A 13,338-nucleotide genomic window follows, 5' to 3' on the forward strand; every position below is an offset into this window, starting at 1 on the left:
GAAGTATAATATATTCTGAGGTTGAAAAGATAAGGAAATTGAATCTAATTTGGGGCAAAAGAATGGGCGCCACATACAAAAGCAAATGAGTCTAGCTATAAGAATGGAGAAAAACCTAAGTGTGATGGTGTATGCCTATAATCCCAGCACTAGGCAGGCTGAGGCAGGATAACCAGAAGTTCGAGGCTAGCCTGGGCTACTCATTGAGTTCAAGGCTAGCCTGGACTATGTAGTGAGATCCTGTCTCAAAAAACAAACAAACAAACAAGAATGGAGAAAAAAGTGTGCTTGGAGTTGCTTTTGCATTTTCTGTTCCATTGATCCTTGAGTCTGTTTTTTGTCAGTACTGTACTGTTTTTATCACTTTAGCGTTGTAGTATGTAACTTCAAATCAAGGATTGTGATGCTCCCTGCTTTGCCTTTGTTGCCAAGAATTGCTTTTGCCATTCTAGGTCTCTTCTGGTTCCATATAAATTTTAGGATTGTTTTCTCTAGTTCTGTGAGGAATGCTATTGGTTTTTTCTTTTTAAAATAAACTTTTTATAAATAGTTTTATTTTATTTATTTATTTATTTATTTATTTATTTATTTATTTTGGTACCGGGGATCGAACTCGGGTCCTTGCACTTGAGAGGCAGGCCACCGAACCACTGAGCTAAATCCCCCGCCCGCTATTGGTATTTTGATTGGGATTGCATTAAATTTGTATAACAGTCTTGGAAGTATATCATTTCACTATGCTATTGGTTCTGCCTATCCAGGAGCAGAGGATATCTTTCCATTTTCTGATATCCTCTTTGATTTCTTTTTTCAGAGTACTGTAGTTTTCAATGCAGAGGTCTTTTACAGAGGGCTTTACTTTATTAGATTGATTCCTAAGTATTTCATTTTTCTTGATGCTACTGTAAAACGTGTTGCTTCCCCAATTTCTAAGTGAGTTTATTATTTATGTACAGGAATGCTGTTCATTTTTGAGTACTGACTTTGTATCCTGCTACATTACTGAATTTGTATATTAATTCTAAGAATCTTTTGTTGGAGTTTTTGGGATGGTCTATGTTCAGTATCATGTCATCAGCAAATAATAATTCAACTTCTTCCTTTCTTATTTATATTCTTTTTATTTCTTTCTCTTGTCCAATTCCTATGGCCAATGCTTCCAGAACTTTAGTGAACAGGAGTGGTGATAGTGGGCATCCTTGTCTCGTAGAGGCCAAACACCTTCACTGGAAGAAACATAGCCTCTTTAATAAATGGTGCTGGAAAACCTGGCTTTCCACATGCTGAAGATCAAACTTAGACCCATATCTCTCACCATGCACTAAACTAAAACAGAAATAATCAAAGATCTAAATATTAAAGCAGAAACAATGTGCTAGAAGAACAAATAGGTAAAGCACTTGAAGACATAGGTGTAGGCAAAGACTTTCTGAAAAGAACCATGGCGTACAACAAATAATACCAGAAATCACCAAATGGGATCACGTCAATAAAAAGCTTCTGCCCAACAGGAAATCATCAACAGAATGACAAGAAAGTCTACAGAATGAGAAAAAAATTTTGTCAGCTACTCATCAAAGGACCAATATCTAGACTATATAAAGAACTCAAAAAGATTTTATCTCCCAAATTTAAAGACCCAATCAAAAAATGGGCATCTGAAATAAATTTACTTTTCAAGTGAAGTACAAATGGCTAATAAATACACAAAACAATGTTCAGTAACATTGGCCATTCGTAAAATACAAATTAAAACAACACTGAGATTCCATATTACTCCAGAAAAAATGGCTATTGTCAAGAAATCAAACAGTAAATTCTGGAGAGGCAATAAGGTGGCGAGGGGAGAAGGAATCCTTTTGGTGGGAGTGTCAATTAGTACAAGCACTGTGGAAACCAGTATGGAGATTCCTCAAAAAAATAAAAATAGAAATCCCATTTAACCCAGTTATTCCCTTTCTAGGTAATTTCTCAAAAAAGTTAAAGACATTATATCACAGTGAGGTATATATACTCATGTTCATAGAAGCACAATTCATAGTATCAAAATCTTGAAAATAGTCCATATTCCCATCAACAGATGACGGATAAAGAAAATGTAGAGTTTATATATACGAGAATATTACTGTGCCTTAAAGAAAGATAAATGAGACATTTTTAGGTAAATGCATTTTTAGCTAAATCCATCCTGAGACTGTAATTTTAAGTGAAATAAGCCAGACATACAAGTTCAAATATCACACTATTTCTCTTGTGTGTGACACCCAAAGGGTAAATAAGGAGCAAAATGAAGGATAGATACTGGGGAATAGGAAGAGCTTGTTCAAATGGGAGGGGAACAAAAGAGGAGGAAGGAGGAAAAAGATTTAAAAAGAGAATAGAAGAAAAAAATCAAAACAGTTTTTGCAAATGCAGAAGGAAGGGAGGGGAGGAAGATGGGAAAAAGAGAATTAAGGTATATCATATACAAGCATAAATTTCCCATAACAAATGAAATCATTATGTATGGCAAATTTGTACTAATAAAGAATGGTGAAAAGAAGACAGATGGAAAACTCAATCTGGCGGTCAATTATATAAGGAATGGTGGTAAGGGAGAAATGAAGAAGTGAAAGTTAGTTGGCTCCGAGGTCTTACGCTGGTGTGCTAGAAGAATGACAGTGCCAATAACAGGGAATGAGTACCATTTTTGTTGATTGTTTACTAAAAGCCAAAAACACAGTCAATCTATTTAATACAAAACATACTCATACGTACACATATATACAAACACATGAGAAAGAAACATATTTGGCATAAGGAGATCTAGACATATCAAACCTAAGATTGAATGAAACATGTACATGAAGATAGCTAGAAGCAAGAATTTGGTACCGGGAAAAAGGCTGAAAATCTACATCTAAGTTTGGGAGTCACTTGTCCAGAAATAACATTTGATGACATCTTAAGCTTCTGAAACTTCATTTTCTTCCAATATTCAATTTATGTCAAAAGAAATTAAATCAATACAATTGGATATTTGTTCCCTCAAAGTTAGTGGCGAGGGGCCTGTTTTGAGTAGAGTTAATAATGAATTTAGAGTGCTTTCCAGAAGTGTAAGAAATTATTTGGCTGAAAGAAGCTGTTATTAAAAAAAAAAAAAAAAAAAAAAAGTGATGTGTAAACCACTCAAATGCTAGGCATGTGGAACTTTTTTATTTAAGCAAATCTCTTTTTACTAAGGAAGTAATCTCAAAGATTTTAAAAATAAAATAAAACAAAACAATTTCTTATACTCATTAAGTCATTTCAGTAAAATGTTAACCTAAATGTTTTTCTAATTACAATTCAAAATGTTTGAATAATACAAATGTATTGAGAGTGCCAGGTGTTATAAGTAGCTGACATGTATTAACTTAATGTTCACAACATATTTCTAAGTTAAAAATAAATGTTATTTGGGCCCAAGCAGTCTGTTCTGTACTACAAACTCTGCATCCTATATTTATTTTTTTTAATCACATTTTGATTTCCTTCAGTTTTACAAGAAGATATTCTGCTAAGGAGTCAAGTTTGACAGGTATAAGGAGCTGCACATTTCTTTATAAACCACAACCCAGTTGCCCTGACTTAAAGGGAAATATAGCATATCTTCTATTTTAGTTAAGAAAGGAAATAAAGTAGCATCAAGAAATAAACCAAAAGAAAAACCTAACCAATAAACCACACAAAACCTAACCAAACAACAGAACCCAGGGAAAAAAACAAAATTTTTTTTGTCCGGGAACTATACCACAAGGATATAAATTGGTTTCCCAGCTTTGGTAAAGAAGTTTAATTATCTGGATAATAGAAGTGTAATATCTGGGTAATACAAAAGGTAACTGCAGCCAACCTGACACTAAGATGGACCAAAACAGACATTTAATTCTAAAAAAGCAACCCATTGTTTCATATACATGTGTATTAATTTAAAAAATAACTAATTCCATCCTTGTAACCATTAAAATAGTACCCATGACTACTATTTGCAGTTAAGAACAGATAAACATACAAAAGAAACAATGAGGGTGGGAGTAGAGGGTGGTGGACAATGGATGACAGGACAACCCCAAAAAGTGGTAACAAAAACAGTCACTTTTCATGTTTCCAAAGGTATGAATCTGAACACTGGAACTCAGTCACAAATATTTTTTCAAATGTTTATGAAATAAGTAACATGGGCTTCAGAAATCTTTTTATCTAATATTTAAAAATATTCAAACTAGGCCAATTTTTCAACCAAATTTGTTTTTATAAGTGGGATTATTTTAGAATTTTCATTTGAGAGGTTTGTTTTTTGCAAGTCTAGGTTTTGTTGGCAGCTAGATAGTCTACCTTTTTAAAATTAAGCAAGCTACTTAATTATACTATAGAATTAGAAAATATTTAAAGAAATGAGGAAGGAACCAATTTTACCTTACTAAATTTTGCTGCATATTTTCAACCTTCATTAATATCTGCACCCTGGTCTGAGAGAGAATGTAGGCTTTCAACCTGAAATAAAAGCATCATATGGAAGGAAACAAAACTGATTTTTAGTACATTTCAAGGTAGTCTTATAAAGTGTAAACATTTATAAACAGTCAATAATACTTAAATGTTATCTATATAAGCACAGGAAAGAAGGCAAACATATTTTCTAATGAAGGATCTGAAAAAGAATTACTATTCTTCTGTTCATCTTTAATTTAAAAGTAGATATTTCAGCAAGTTAATTAGCTATTTTACATATTTATTTAAAAAATGCATTCAAATTAGTGACCGGGATTTTGTGTTCCTGCCAACTATATGATTAACAATAACATGAAGACTACTAGTTGCAAGGAAAGAAACTCAATTATCATAGTTGTTCCAAAGACACACTTTGATTTTTGACATGGGTTTGGACCAGTCTAGGCAGTACCATTTATAAAAAGTTGAAAAATGAGATTTAACTGGAACTGGATAGGATGACATTTTAAAATACAGAGTGTAAATTTTAAACATCAGATTACTCTGGAACTAAACCAGGCATTCATAGCCATAGTAAAGTACTATTTTGTGAAAATACAGTAGAGTCAATTGGGTTTCTGTCCAAGAGCACTAATAACTCATACTCCAATCACACTTCTCTTTTTTGAGTACCACCTACTATCTGCTAGCCTTGCACTAGGAATTTTTAATATGCTACTTTTCTTAAACTTTAGCAACAACTCCATCTAGTAGGTACTGTCATTCCATTTCACTGACAGAACTATTAAAGGCCAGGAAGTTAAGTAATGTACTCTTGATCAAATAGTTAATAAGGGACAGAGCTAGCTATTTTAATTCATATAGCCATTACTGAAACTTTCCACTATGCTATGTTAACTGCTTTTGTCCATGCTGTATTTCTGGACAGCAGGCAGAATGTACCTTACTTAGTTCTATAAAGACTTGGCTGAAATAGGATTTCCTGTCTTTAACAGCTACGTGGAAAGTCTTACTTTCCAGTTTTTAGTTCAACTTGAAAGGCAATTTAGTTTAAGGGTTAAGAGGGCAGACTTTAACTCTGGACTGCCTGGGTTTGAATCTCAGCTTACCTTTTTATTAGTTATATGAGGTCACTTAATCACTTTAAAAGTTAGTTTCCACATCTGTAACATGGGTATAGTAAGAGTGGTTTACCATACTGAGTTACTGTGAGGATTAAATGAATTAGCATTGCTTTTCATAATAAATAAGCACCTAAATATACTTCAACATTTTTAATGACTACTTCAGACAGTTACAAGGTTTTTGAAACTTACCTTTGGCGAATTACAGGATCAGACTTTTCAGGATCAATGTAAGGTTTTAGAATTTCATTTATAGTTTTATCATCTGGCACTCTTTCCAGCAAAGAAAAAAAAACAGATTATTTATATTTTGCTACTAAAGGTACTGACGTAGAATTATTAAATGAGGCTTTTTTGACTTAAATAACTGGACATATATCTTCTACTTTACTCCTGGAAAAATATAAGATCTTTTCAAGCAAAAATTACATAGGAAAAAAGCTCAAGAAGACTTTTTTGATACACTTAAGGCCTTAAAAAACATTTTGAACAGTTTTGTATCAATCAATAATAAAAATTATGAAGCCTCTTTTAACACATACCTGTGCTCAAACATGAGGTCATGATGAAATGCATTTGAGATGAAGTGTATTTGAAACTTGCAAAAAAAAAAAATCTAAAGAAAGGTTTCAGATGATACTAATTTTAGTGTGTTCCTGTTTATTCATCCTAAATCATAACACCAGGTTAAAGAGTAGATACTATTTCCCTGGAAACAAAGTATTTAAAGTTTTTCAGCTTTCTTGTTTGTATGTGTGTATATATATATATCTATATATGTATAGATATATATATGTATATGTATATATATGTATCTATATAAATAAAATTATGACAGTTTTGAAATGATTTTCCTCAATCATTTATATATGTTAATTTATACTATTGCCTACATAGATTCCTTTGTTTCTAGTCTGGCATCAACTTTTGTTTTTGTTTTTTTTTTTGGTACCGGAGATCGAACTCGGGTCCTTGCGCTTTCGAGGCAGGCCACCGAACAGCTGAGCTAAATACCCGGCCCTTATCAACTTTGGTTAACAGAGTTCTTCCCTAAGACTCATGGGGCAATTATAAAAACAAGATAGTACGTATAATGTAGACATACTTTATGCAAAATATATTAACTAGCAACTTTAAATTTTCCCAACTCAAGGAATCAAATAGCACACAGTCATTAAAAGTTTTAAAACAATATTTGAAAATGTTCCTAATGTGAAAAAGTAGGACAACTTTACACAAATTAATTCTAACAATGAGTACATATATAAAATAATGTATCTTCCTAGGCATATATTACAATGTTAACAGTAGTAATTTCTGAAGAGACTTTTGGGTAATTTTTCATTTCCTATACAACTACTCAGCCTAAAAAACAAAGTTATCAGCTCATTTTCCTTGCATCCCTCTCCTAAATGTGTGCTCCTCCTGCTCAAATATTTGTCATGATTTTCCTGTTAATCATATCCCTTAGAGTTCTCCCACCTCTGTAGGTACTTTTGAAAAGTACACTATTTAGGTTTTGGGATTTTTATTTTTCATTCTTTTTTACTTTTAATATTTAAAAACTCATATAGTATGCTTTCATCTTTCATTTCTTTTTTATTATTTCTGTGGGCCCCTGATGTGAATAGCTATAGTCCATTTATTTTCAGCACTGTTTAGTTTTCCTTGTGTGACTATAATTGTAACTTTTTTATTCTAACACTGATACACATTTAGTTAAGTTCATTTTAGTCTTAAAAAGAGTCAGTTCTAAATAGACAGTGGTGATACTCTACCTCTTTTCTATGTACTCAGCTTGACTTTGAGGAAACTGCAGCTTCACGTGCCAACAAAACTGTTGTCTTCTAAAAGCAAAAATAACTATGTGAAAATCAATGTAGATAACAGAAGTGTGAATACAAATCAAACTTTCTGAATTTTCATTCAGATAATTCTTGTTAGATTTTCAAATATCTTTTCTATTAAGAGCTATTTGCTTTTTTCTAGTATTTTTAAAACAATAGAGTACTTGCAAGCATTAAGAGAAAAAAAAAAAGTGAAGCATTTCAGAATTCCACGGTCTTCACATTTCTGAATTAGAAGAGAGTTTCTCATAGTTCAGGGGCTTTTGAGATCAATGTGCTACTACTTGAAATTTACAAATAAATTTCCTCATGACTAAATACAATGAGCTGATGTCTTTGCCTGACTAGTCTGGAAATTAGGTGAATGAAGTATTGTCCAGTTGAGTCCAGCTGGCGGCAGATACACTTCTGAGGAATGAGTACGTGCATTCAGTAGCAAAACAGTAGACAACAAGCTGGTTGCTAAGCAAAATGCACTCTGAGCTAAGTTCCTTTGCTTTCAGGTTTAAACTTTGGTTTGATATGGAATCAACAGTAATAATTCACTAAATGTTTGATTTCAGAAAAATGACCATGTCTTATTTAATATCTAAATTTAGTGACACTGGACATTATTCTCTTTTAAAAAAAAAAAATTTAACTTTCAAAATATTGAACCCACTACAGATACTTAAAAGTCTTTACAACATGATGATTTCACACAATGTTTTCCTGTTTAGAAGAAACTTTTAACAGCCTGTTATAGTTGGAAGCAACTTCTTCAAGCAAAGCTCAGTATCTTCTGGAAACCCATCCCTTAGCAGTATGTCCTCCAAATTTAAAACAACTGTCTTCTAATATAATCTGATAGTGTTATCTTCCAACAAACACATAATTCAGTCAATATTTTATTAGGAAATAATAAACAAAAATCCAAGTAAAATTTCATTCATTAGGTTACTATATATCAAAATATGACAGTTTTCTTCAGCAATGTGACAGTTTTTGATAAAAACTAGGGAGAATTATGATTAATTATGCTTATGTTTACAGTGCTACTTACAGAATAAACTTTTAGAAAATTAAACAGTCAAAAAGTACCCTTTACTAATATAAAGGCCAGATATCTAAAGTCTCAAAGAAAAAGAATTAAAAAAATATTTTGAATATGAAGTAGTCATTACTTTTCATTAAATAATTCTTCCAAAACAAAACACCTTGCAATGTTCTTTATCTGTGAAACGGTCATATTACATAATCTCACTATTAAAAAGCCAAGATATATCAGTTCCGTCTGTTATTTATTTTTTCACATTAACTTATAGAGGGAAAAAAGAAGCCCAATTTGCTCACCTTGCAAAATTGTAAATCATAATTATCCTAGTCATTGCTTGAGTAATTTCAAGAACCATTCACCTTTAACATTTAGTAGACCCTGAATATCGTCAGAAGGCACATTCCAAACACAAATCATTTTTTCTGTTTAACTAATTGTGATTATAATAGTTATTTTTTAATTATATATAAATTATAACCATTATAAAAATCTTTCTATATTTAGTCTCTGTTCAAACATAAACAAAAAAATGTTTTTTTCTTTTTTCTTTTTTTGGTATTGGGGATCGATCTCAGGTCCTTGCACTTGCAAGGCAGGTGGCCGAACCTCTGAGCTAAAACCCTGGCCCAAACATAAATAAATTTGAAAAGTATATCTACTTTTTAAATGTCATCTTACAATATTTCAAAAACAGAAAAAAAGAGGATACAGAATATTCATTTTTTTCAGTTTCAATCCATTTACATTTTATCATATTTTTGAGACACATTTTTTTCTTCTAGGAAATAAAAAGTTGTTCATATAGTTGATGACTTTTGTACTGTACTATCACCCAAGGTAGAGAACTGGAAGTGAAAGAGTTATATAAAGACCAGGTAAAATGAGTAAGTTAGTTTTATCTAAAGTAGTTTCCAATTCTTTAACAGTTCTGAAATTCAAGCTAGTTTTGACATGGGCAATCAAATCTCTTCCTGAGACTTAAAGAATTAAGTTTCTCAATTTCCAAAATTACATATCATAACCTATGTCCTATTTAAAAAAATACACATACACCCACATCTCAGAAACTACTTGTATTATTTTTTAAAGAGAAATTCTAAGAAGTACAATCATTAGGATAGCTCAAGATTTCTGAACTTCAGCAGTGTAGACATCTTAGGCCTGATAGAAGGGGCGGCCTTCTGCATTGCAGGAAAATTAGCAGCATCCCAGGCCTCTACCCACTGATGCCACTATTAACCCCCTCCCAGTTCTGACAACTAAAAATGCTCCCCGACACTGCAAATGTCCCCTGGGAGGCAAAATCACTGTTTAAAAACCACCAGGATAGCGGTTTGAAGATTAATATTAGCTCCAATGCTACCGTTTTCTAAATTCAACAAATGCTTTCAACTATAACGTAACTGTGTCTTTGGCATATCGATTTTTTTTTTTTGAGACAGGGTCTCACTGTATAATTCATGCTGGCCTTGAACTCATTATGTAGCCTGGGCTGGCCTTGAACTTGTGGTGATCCTTTTGCCTTAGTGTCCCGAGTGCTGGGATTACAGGTATGCACCACCACTCCAGCTGGCACATCAACTTTCTAAAGAATGAAAATATTGTGCCTAGAATATTCTAGGTAACTAGGTACTCCAAGGCATATGTTTAGTTTGAAAACAGGATTGGTGAAATAATAGTAGTGATAAAGAGAACTTCTGTAATAGTCTGAAACCTACAAAATGTTAAGGAAATACAGAATAATTTGTCTTTCCCTTCTGTAATTTGCTTTGCTTGCTTGTTTCTTAGGACGATACCAGAGGTTTCATCATTAACTACAAAGCTTGAAGGCATGTAGCCCCAGTTTAAAATGTTATAAGATTAACAGATGCCAGAGGTGCTTAGCCGTATCCCCTGGGTGAGACCAGATGTTTAAACTAAGATAACAATCCTCATACCTTACAAGCAAAGTACACTTAGACCCTAAAACCTAAACTTTCTGTAAATAGCATGACTACAAAAGAGATAAAAGGAATGTCACCAGTCCAGTTTTCCCAAACCTGATCCCCACTCTTGTGGGCTAGAATAGCTAATTAGGCAAATCCTAAAGACAAACATCCTAACCACAAAGAAGGTGCTACATTGGGTTAAAATTAAACTGTCTTGTGACCATGATTTGTGATGGGAACTGAGAGAATTGGAATGTCTTATCGAACTACCTAAAATGAGCTCATGATTATAAAACTCCTATAAAAGGCAGACTGTAACCCAGCCCAGGGTGGGTCATTTAGCACAGCCCTTGGTGCAGGCTGACCCTTTGCTAGCAAAGTAAATTTTTTGTTTGTCTGTTTTACCCACTTCTGTGTCTCTGTGTGTCATTTACCAGTTCTTTCTGCAACAGCAGCAATTACTAACCCTAATATTCCCTTCTAGAGAATGGATAAAATAATAGAAATACCAACTCCTTCTCTGAGTCCTATGAAACCTATTTATTTACAGCAAAGCTTTTAACACACCTCTCCCAAATATCAATACAAAGGTTGTCAGACATGCAAAAAGGATACACTCTTAATGGGAGTACTATTACTCCAATGGGGGCAAAATCTGGTTCCCTGAAGGGGTGACAATATCTTAGATATTATGGTATTAAAATACCACAGGGGAGACAATTAAGAAAATGTCTCAAAGGGTACCCGGGATGTGATAATGGGGAAAAAAAGAAGACCGAGAAAGAGATGGCACATGCATTAAATGAAGGGAAATAAATACTATTTTACACCTAATATTAAGTGAGTTACACAGGGTACCTATTTACCAACTCTTGCTGACTAGAAACTGTTAAGATAATTCCTCACACAGTTTCAAAAAGTGATATGTGGATGAAGACATATTTGGGACGAGAGTTTCTATGCACATATATTCAATTATTCTTTTGACTCCATGACTTAAAATTGCCATTTTTAATATCTGAAACACTATTAGAATCCATGAAACATGAAAATCAAAAGTCATCAGTTGCTTCTAAATGGAACTGCCATCATGTTACAATAAGATATTCACAATCATTGAAAAAAAAGTTTTACCTATCAGATTGACAGAGATGTTTTAAAAAATAGAAATACTAAGGAAGTGTGGTAAAAAGGACACTCTACTGAATAAAGTGGTACTAGCTTCTAGCAGTTTAATTTCATAAAAGCGGCACATAAAAATTTACTATTAAAGGTGCATATTTTGCCTCAACAGTTTTATTCACAAGAATTTATTTAAAGAAATAAGTGGGCAAGTAATAAGATATGTACAAAATATCCACTTCCCTACATTTTACAATAGGGAAAAACAGAAACAGCCTAAATGTATGTCATCAGAACGTTGATTAAATAAATTCAATATAAAGATATATACAATGAATGTGAAGCAGCCATACAAAAAGGCGGAACTTAAACAACAATAATGTTATTGTGCCCTAGGGATCTCTAGTTTGTCAAGAATGGAAATACTGACAAAAATATTTCTAGATATTACAAATGTTCCCTGGGAGGTAAAGGTTACTGCTTGAAAAACAATGAGATAGAGATTTGAATATTTATTATTATTCCCAATGCATCACAGTTACTGATAATGCTACTATGTACTGAAGCTATATGCAATGATACAGAAAAATGTGCATATCGAATGACTATCTATATTTAAAATATATATTTATATATCATGTATTCACAAGTATGAAAGTATGTCCCAGACTTTTTTTTATGGTTATTTTTTAACAGTAAAAAGAATTTCTTAAGAATATGTCTGTATTAGATAACTTGCACATAAAGGCTTATTTTCTAAGATCTGCAAAGATTTTTTTTTTCATTGTGAAGACATGATAGAAAGATGTAATTCTAACATTTTTTTCTAAACTTAAAAGTATTTCCTTACAAAAATTATTAAGATGTCCCCTTTGTATTTTAGAAACTACTAGCCAGTGAGAATTGGAGTTACATATCCAATTATTTTGATAGCCTAAAAAGTATCTAAGAAACAGGTCATAATTATGAGTTACATAATTCTCAGAACTAAGATTTCTAATGCAAAGTTTAAAGAAGCTTGCATATTCTTGTTCTTAGAAAAAAAATCACCAATTCTCATTTCATTCAGACACTGATTAACCAATATTTACTCAGAGATTATTACTGAGGGCTCACTAGGCACTAAGAACAGAGACTGAGAGGGGACTAGACCAATGCTAACTTCTTTGCTGGGCCATGAGTTAATCACTAATCAAGGGTACTGTGCGTGCTTCCTTTCACTTTACAATTTTCATATGAAAGCATCCTGTTTTCTCTTGACATTCTACACAGCAAGAACACTTAATATATGATAATACTCAGAAGTAGGACAGGGAAAAGTTAAGTGGACCCTTGTGTTTAAATCCTAGCCTAACGATTTAATCACTCAATGTGATTTTGAGCAAGACATAATCTTTGTGCCTTAGTCTTCTCAGTACAATAGCAAAGTAAGACTATCACAGGATTAAATAAGTATATCCAGAGTTCAGAATACAGTACAAACCATTACTGTTATCAATGATGTTATAATTTTACCTTCCATTCAATGTCTGAATTATGAGGTTTAGAGCGGAAATACTACAATGCCTTTAATTGACTGTATTTTGTCATGAGTTTAAAAGCAAACTCTACTTACACTGAAACTAGTGATTAGTGGCTAAAGATAAAGTATATATGTGTGCATCAACATCATGTTATAAAGGGCCTTAAATGAACTGTAAGTAGTAAGGATTCTATTGTATAGTTAATGTACAAGAAAAGTTTAAAGAGTGGAATGAAGGGTTTAGAGGAAAATCTATCATCCTATTACTTAACTCTTACAGTGTCAG

At 32.6% G+C, this 13,338-nt stretch overlaps 1 protein-coding gene across 1 annotated transcript in view; it reads right to left on the reverse strand.

The window, feature by feature from the left end:
• Znhit6 (zinc finger HIT-type containing 6) overlaps positions 1-13,338 on the reverse strand; it is a 54,118-nt gene that overhangs the window by 16,887 nt on the left and 23,893 nt on the right. The window contains exons 6-8 of the mRNA XM_010636701.3: positions 7,376-7,444; positions 5,790-5,870; positions 4,438-4,515 (exon numbers count right to left, since the gene is read on the reverse strand). Coding sequence (XP_010635003.1) covers positions 4,438-4,515; positions 5,790-5,870; positions 7,376-7,444 — 228 coding nt within the window. The remainder of the gene's footprint in view (positions 1-4,437; positions 4,516-5,789; positions 5,871-7,375; positions 7,445-13,338) is intronic.

Source organism: Fukomys damarensis, unplaced genomic scaffold, assembly GCF_012274545.1.
Source record: "Fukomys damarensis isolate Sample0158 unplaced genomic scaffold, DMR_v1.0_HiC HiC_scaffold_33, whole genome shotgun sequence".
NCBI lineage: Eukaryota > Metazoa > Chordata > Mammalia > Rodentia > Bathyergidae > Fukomys > Fukomys damarensis.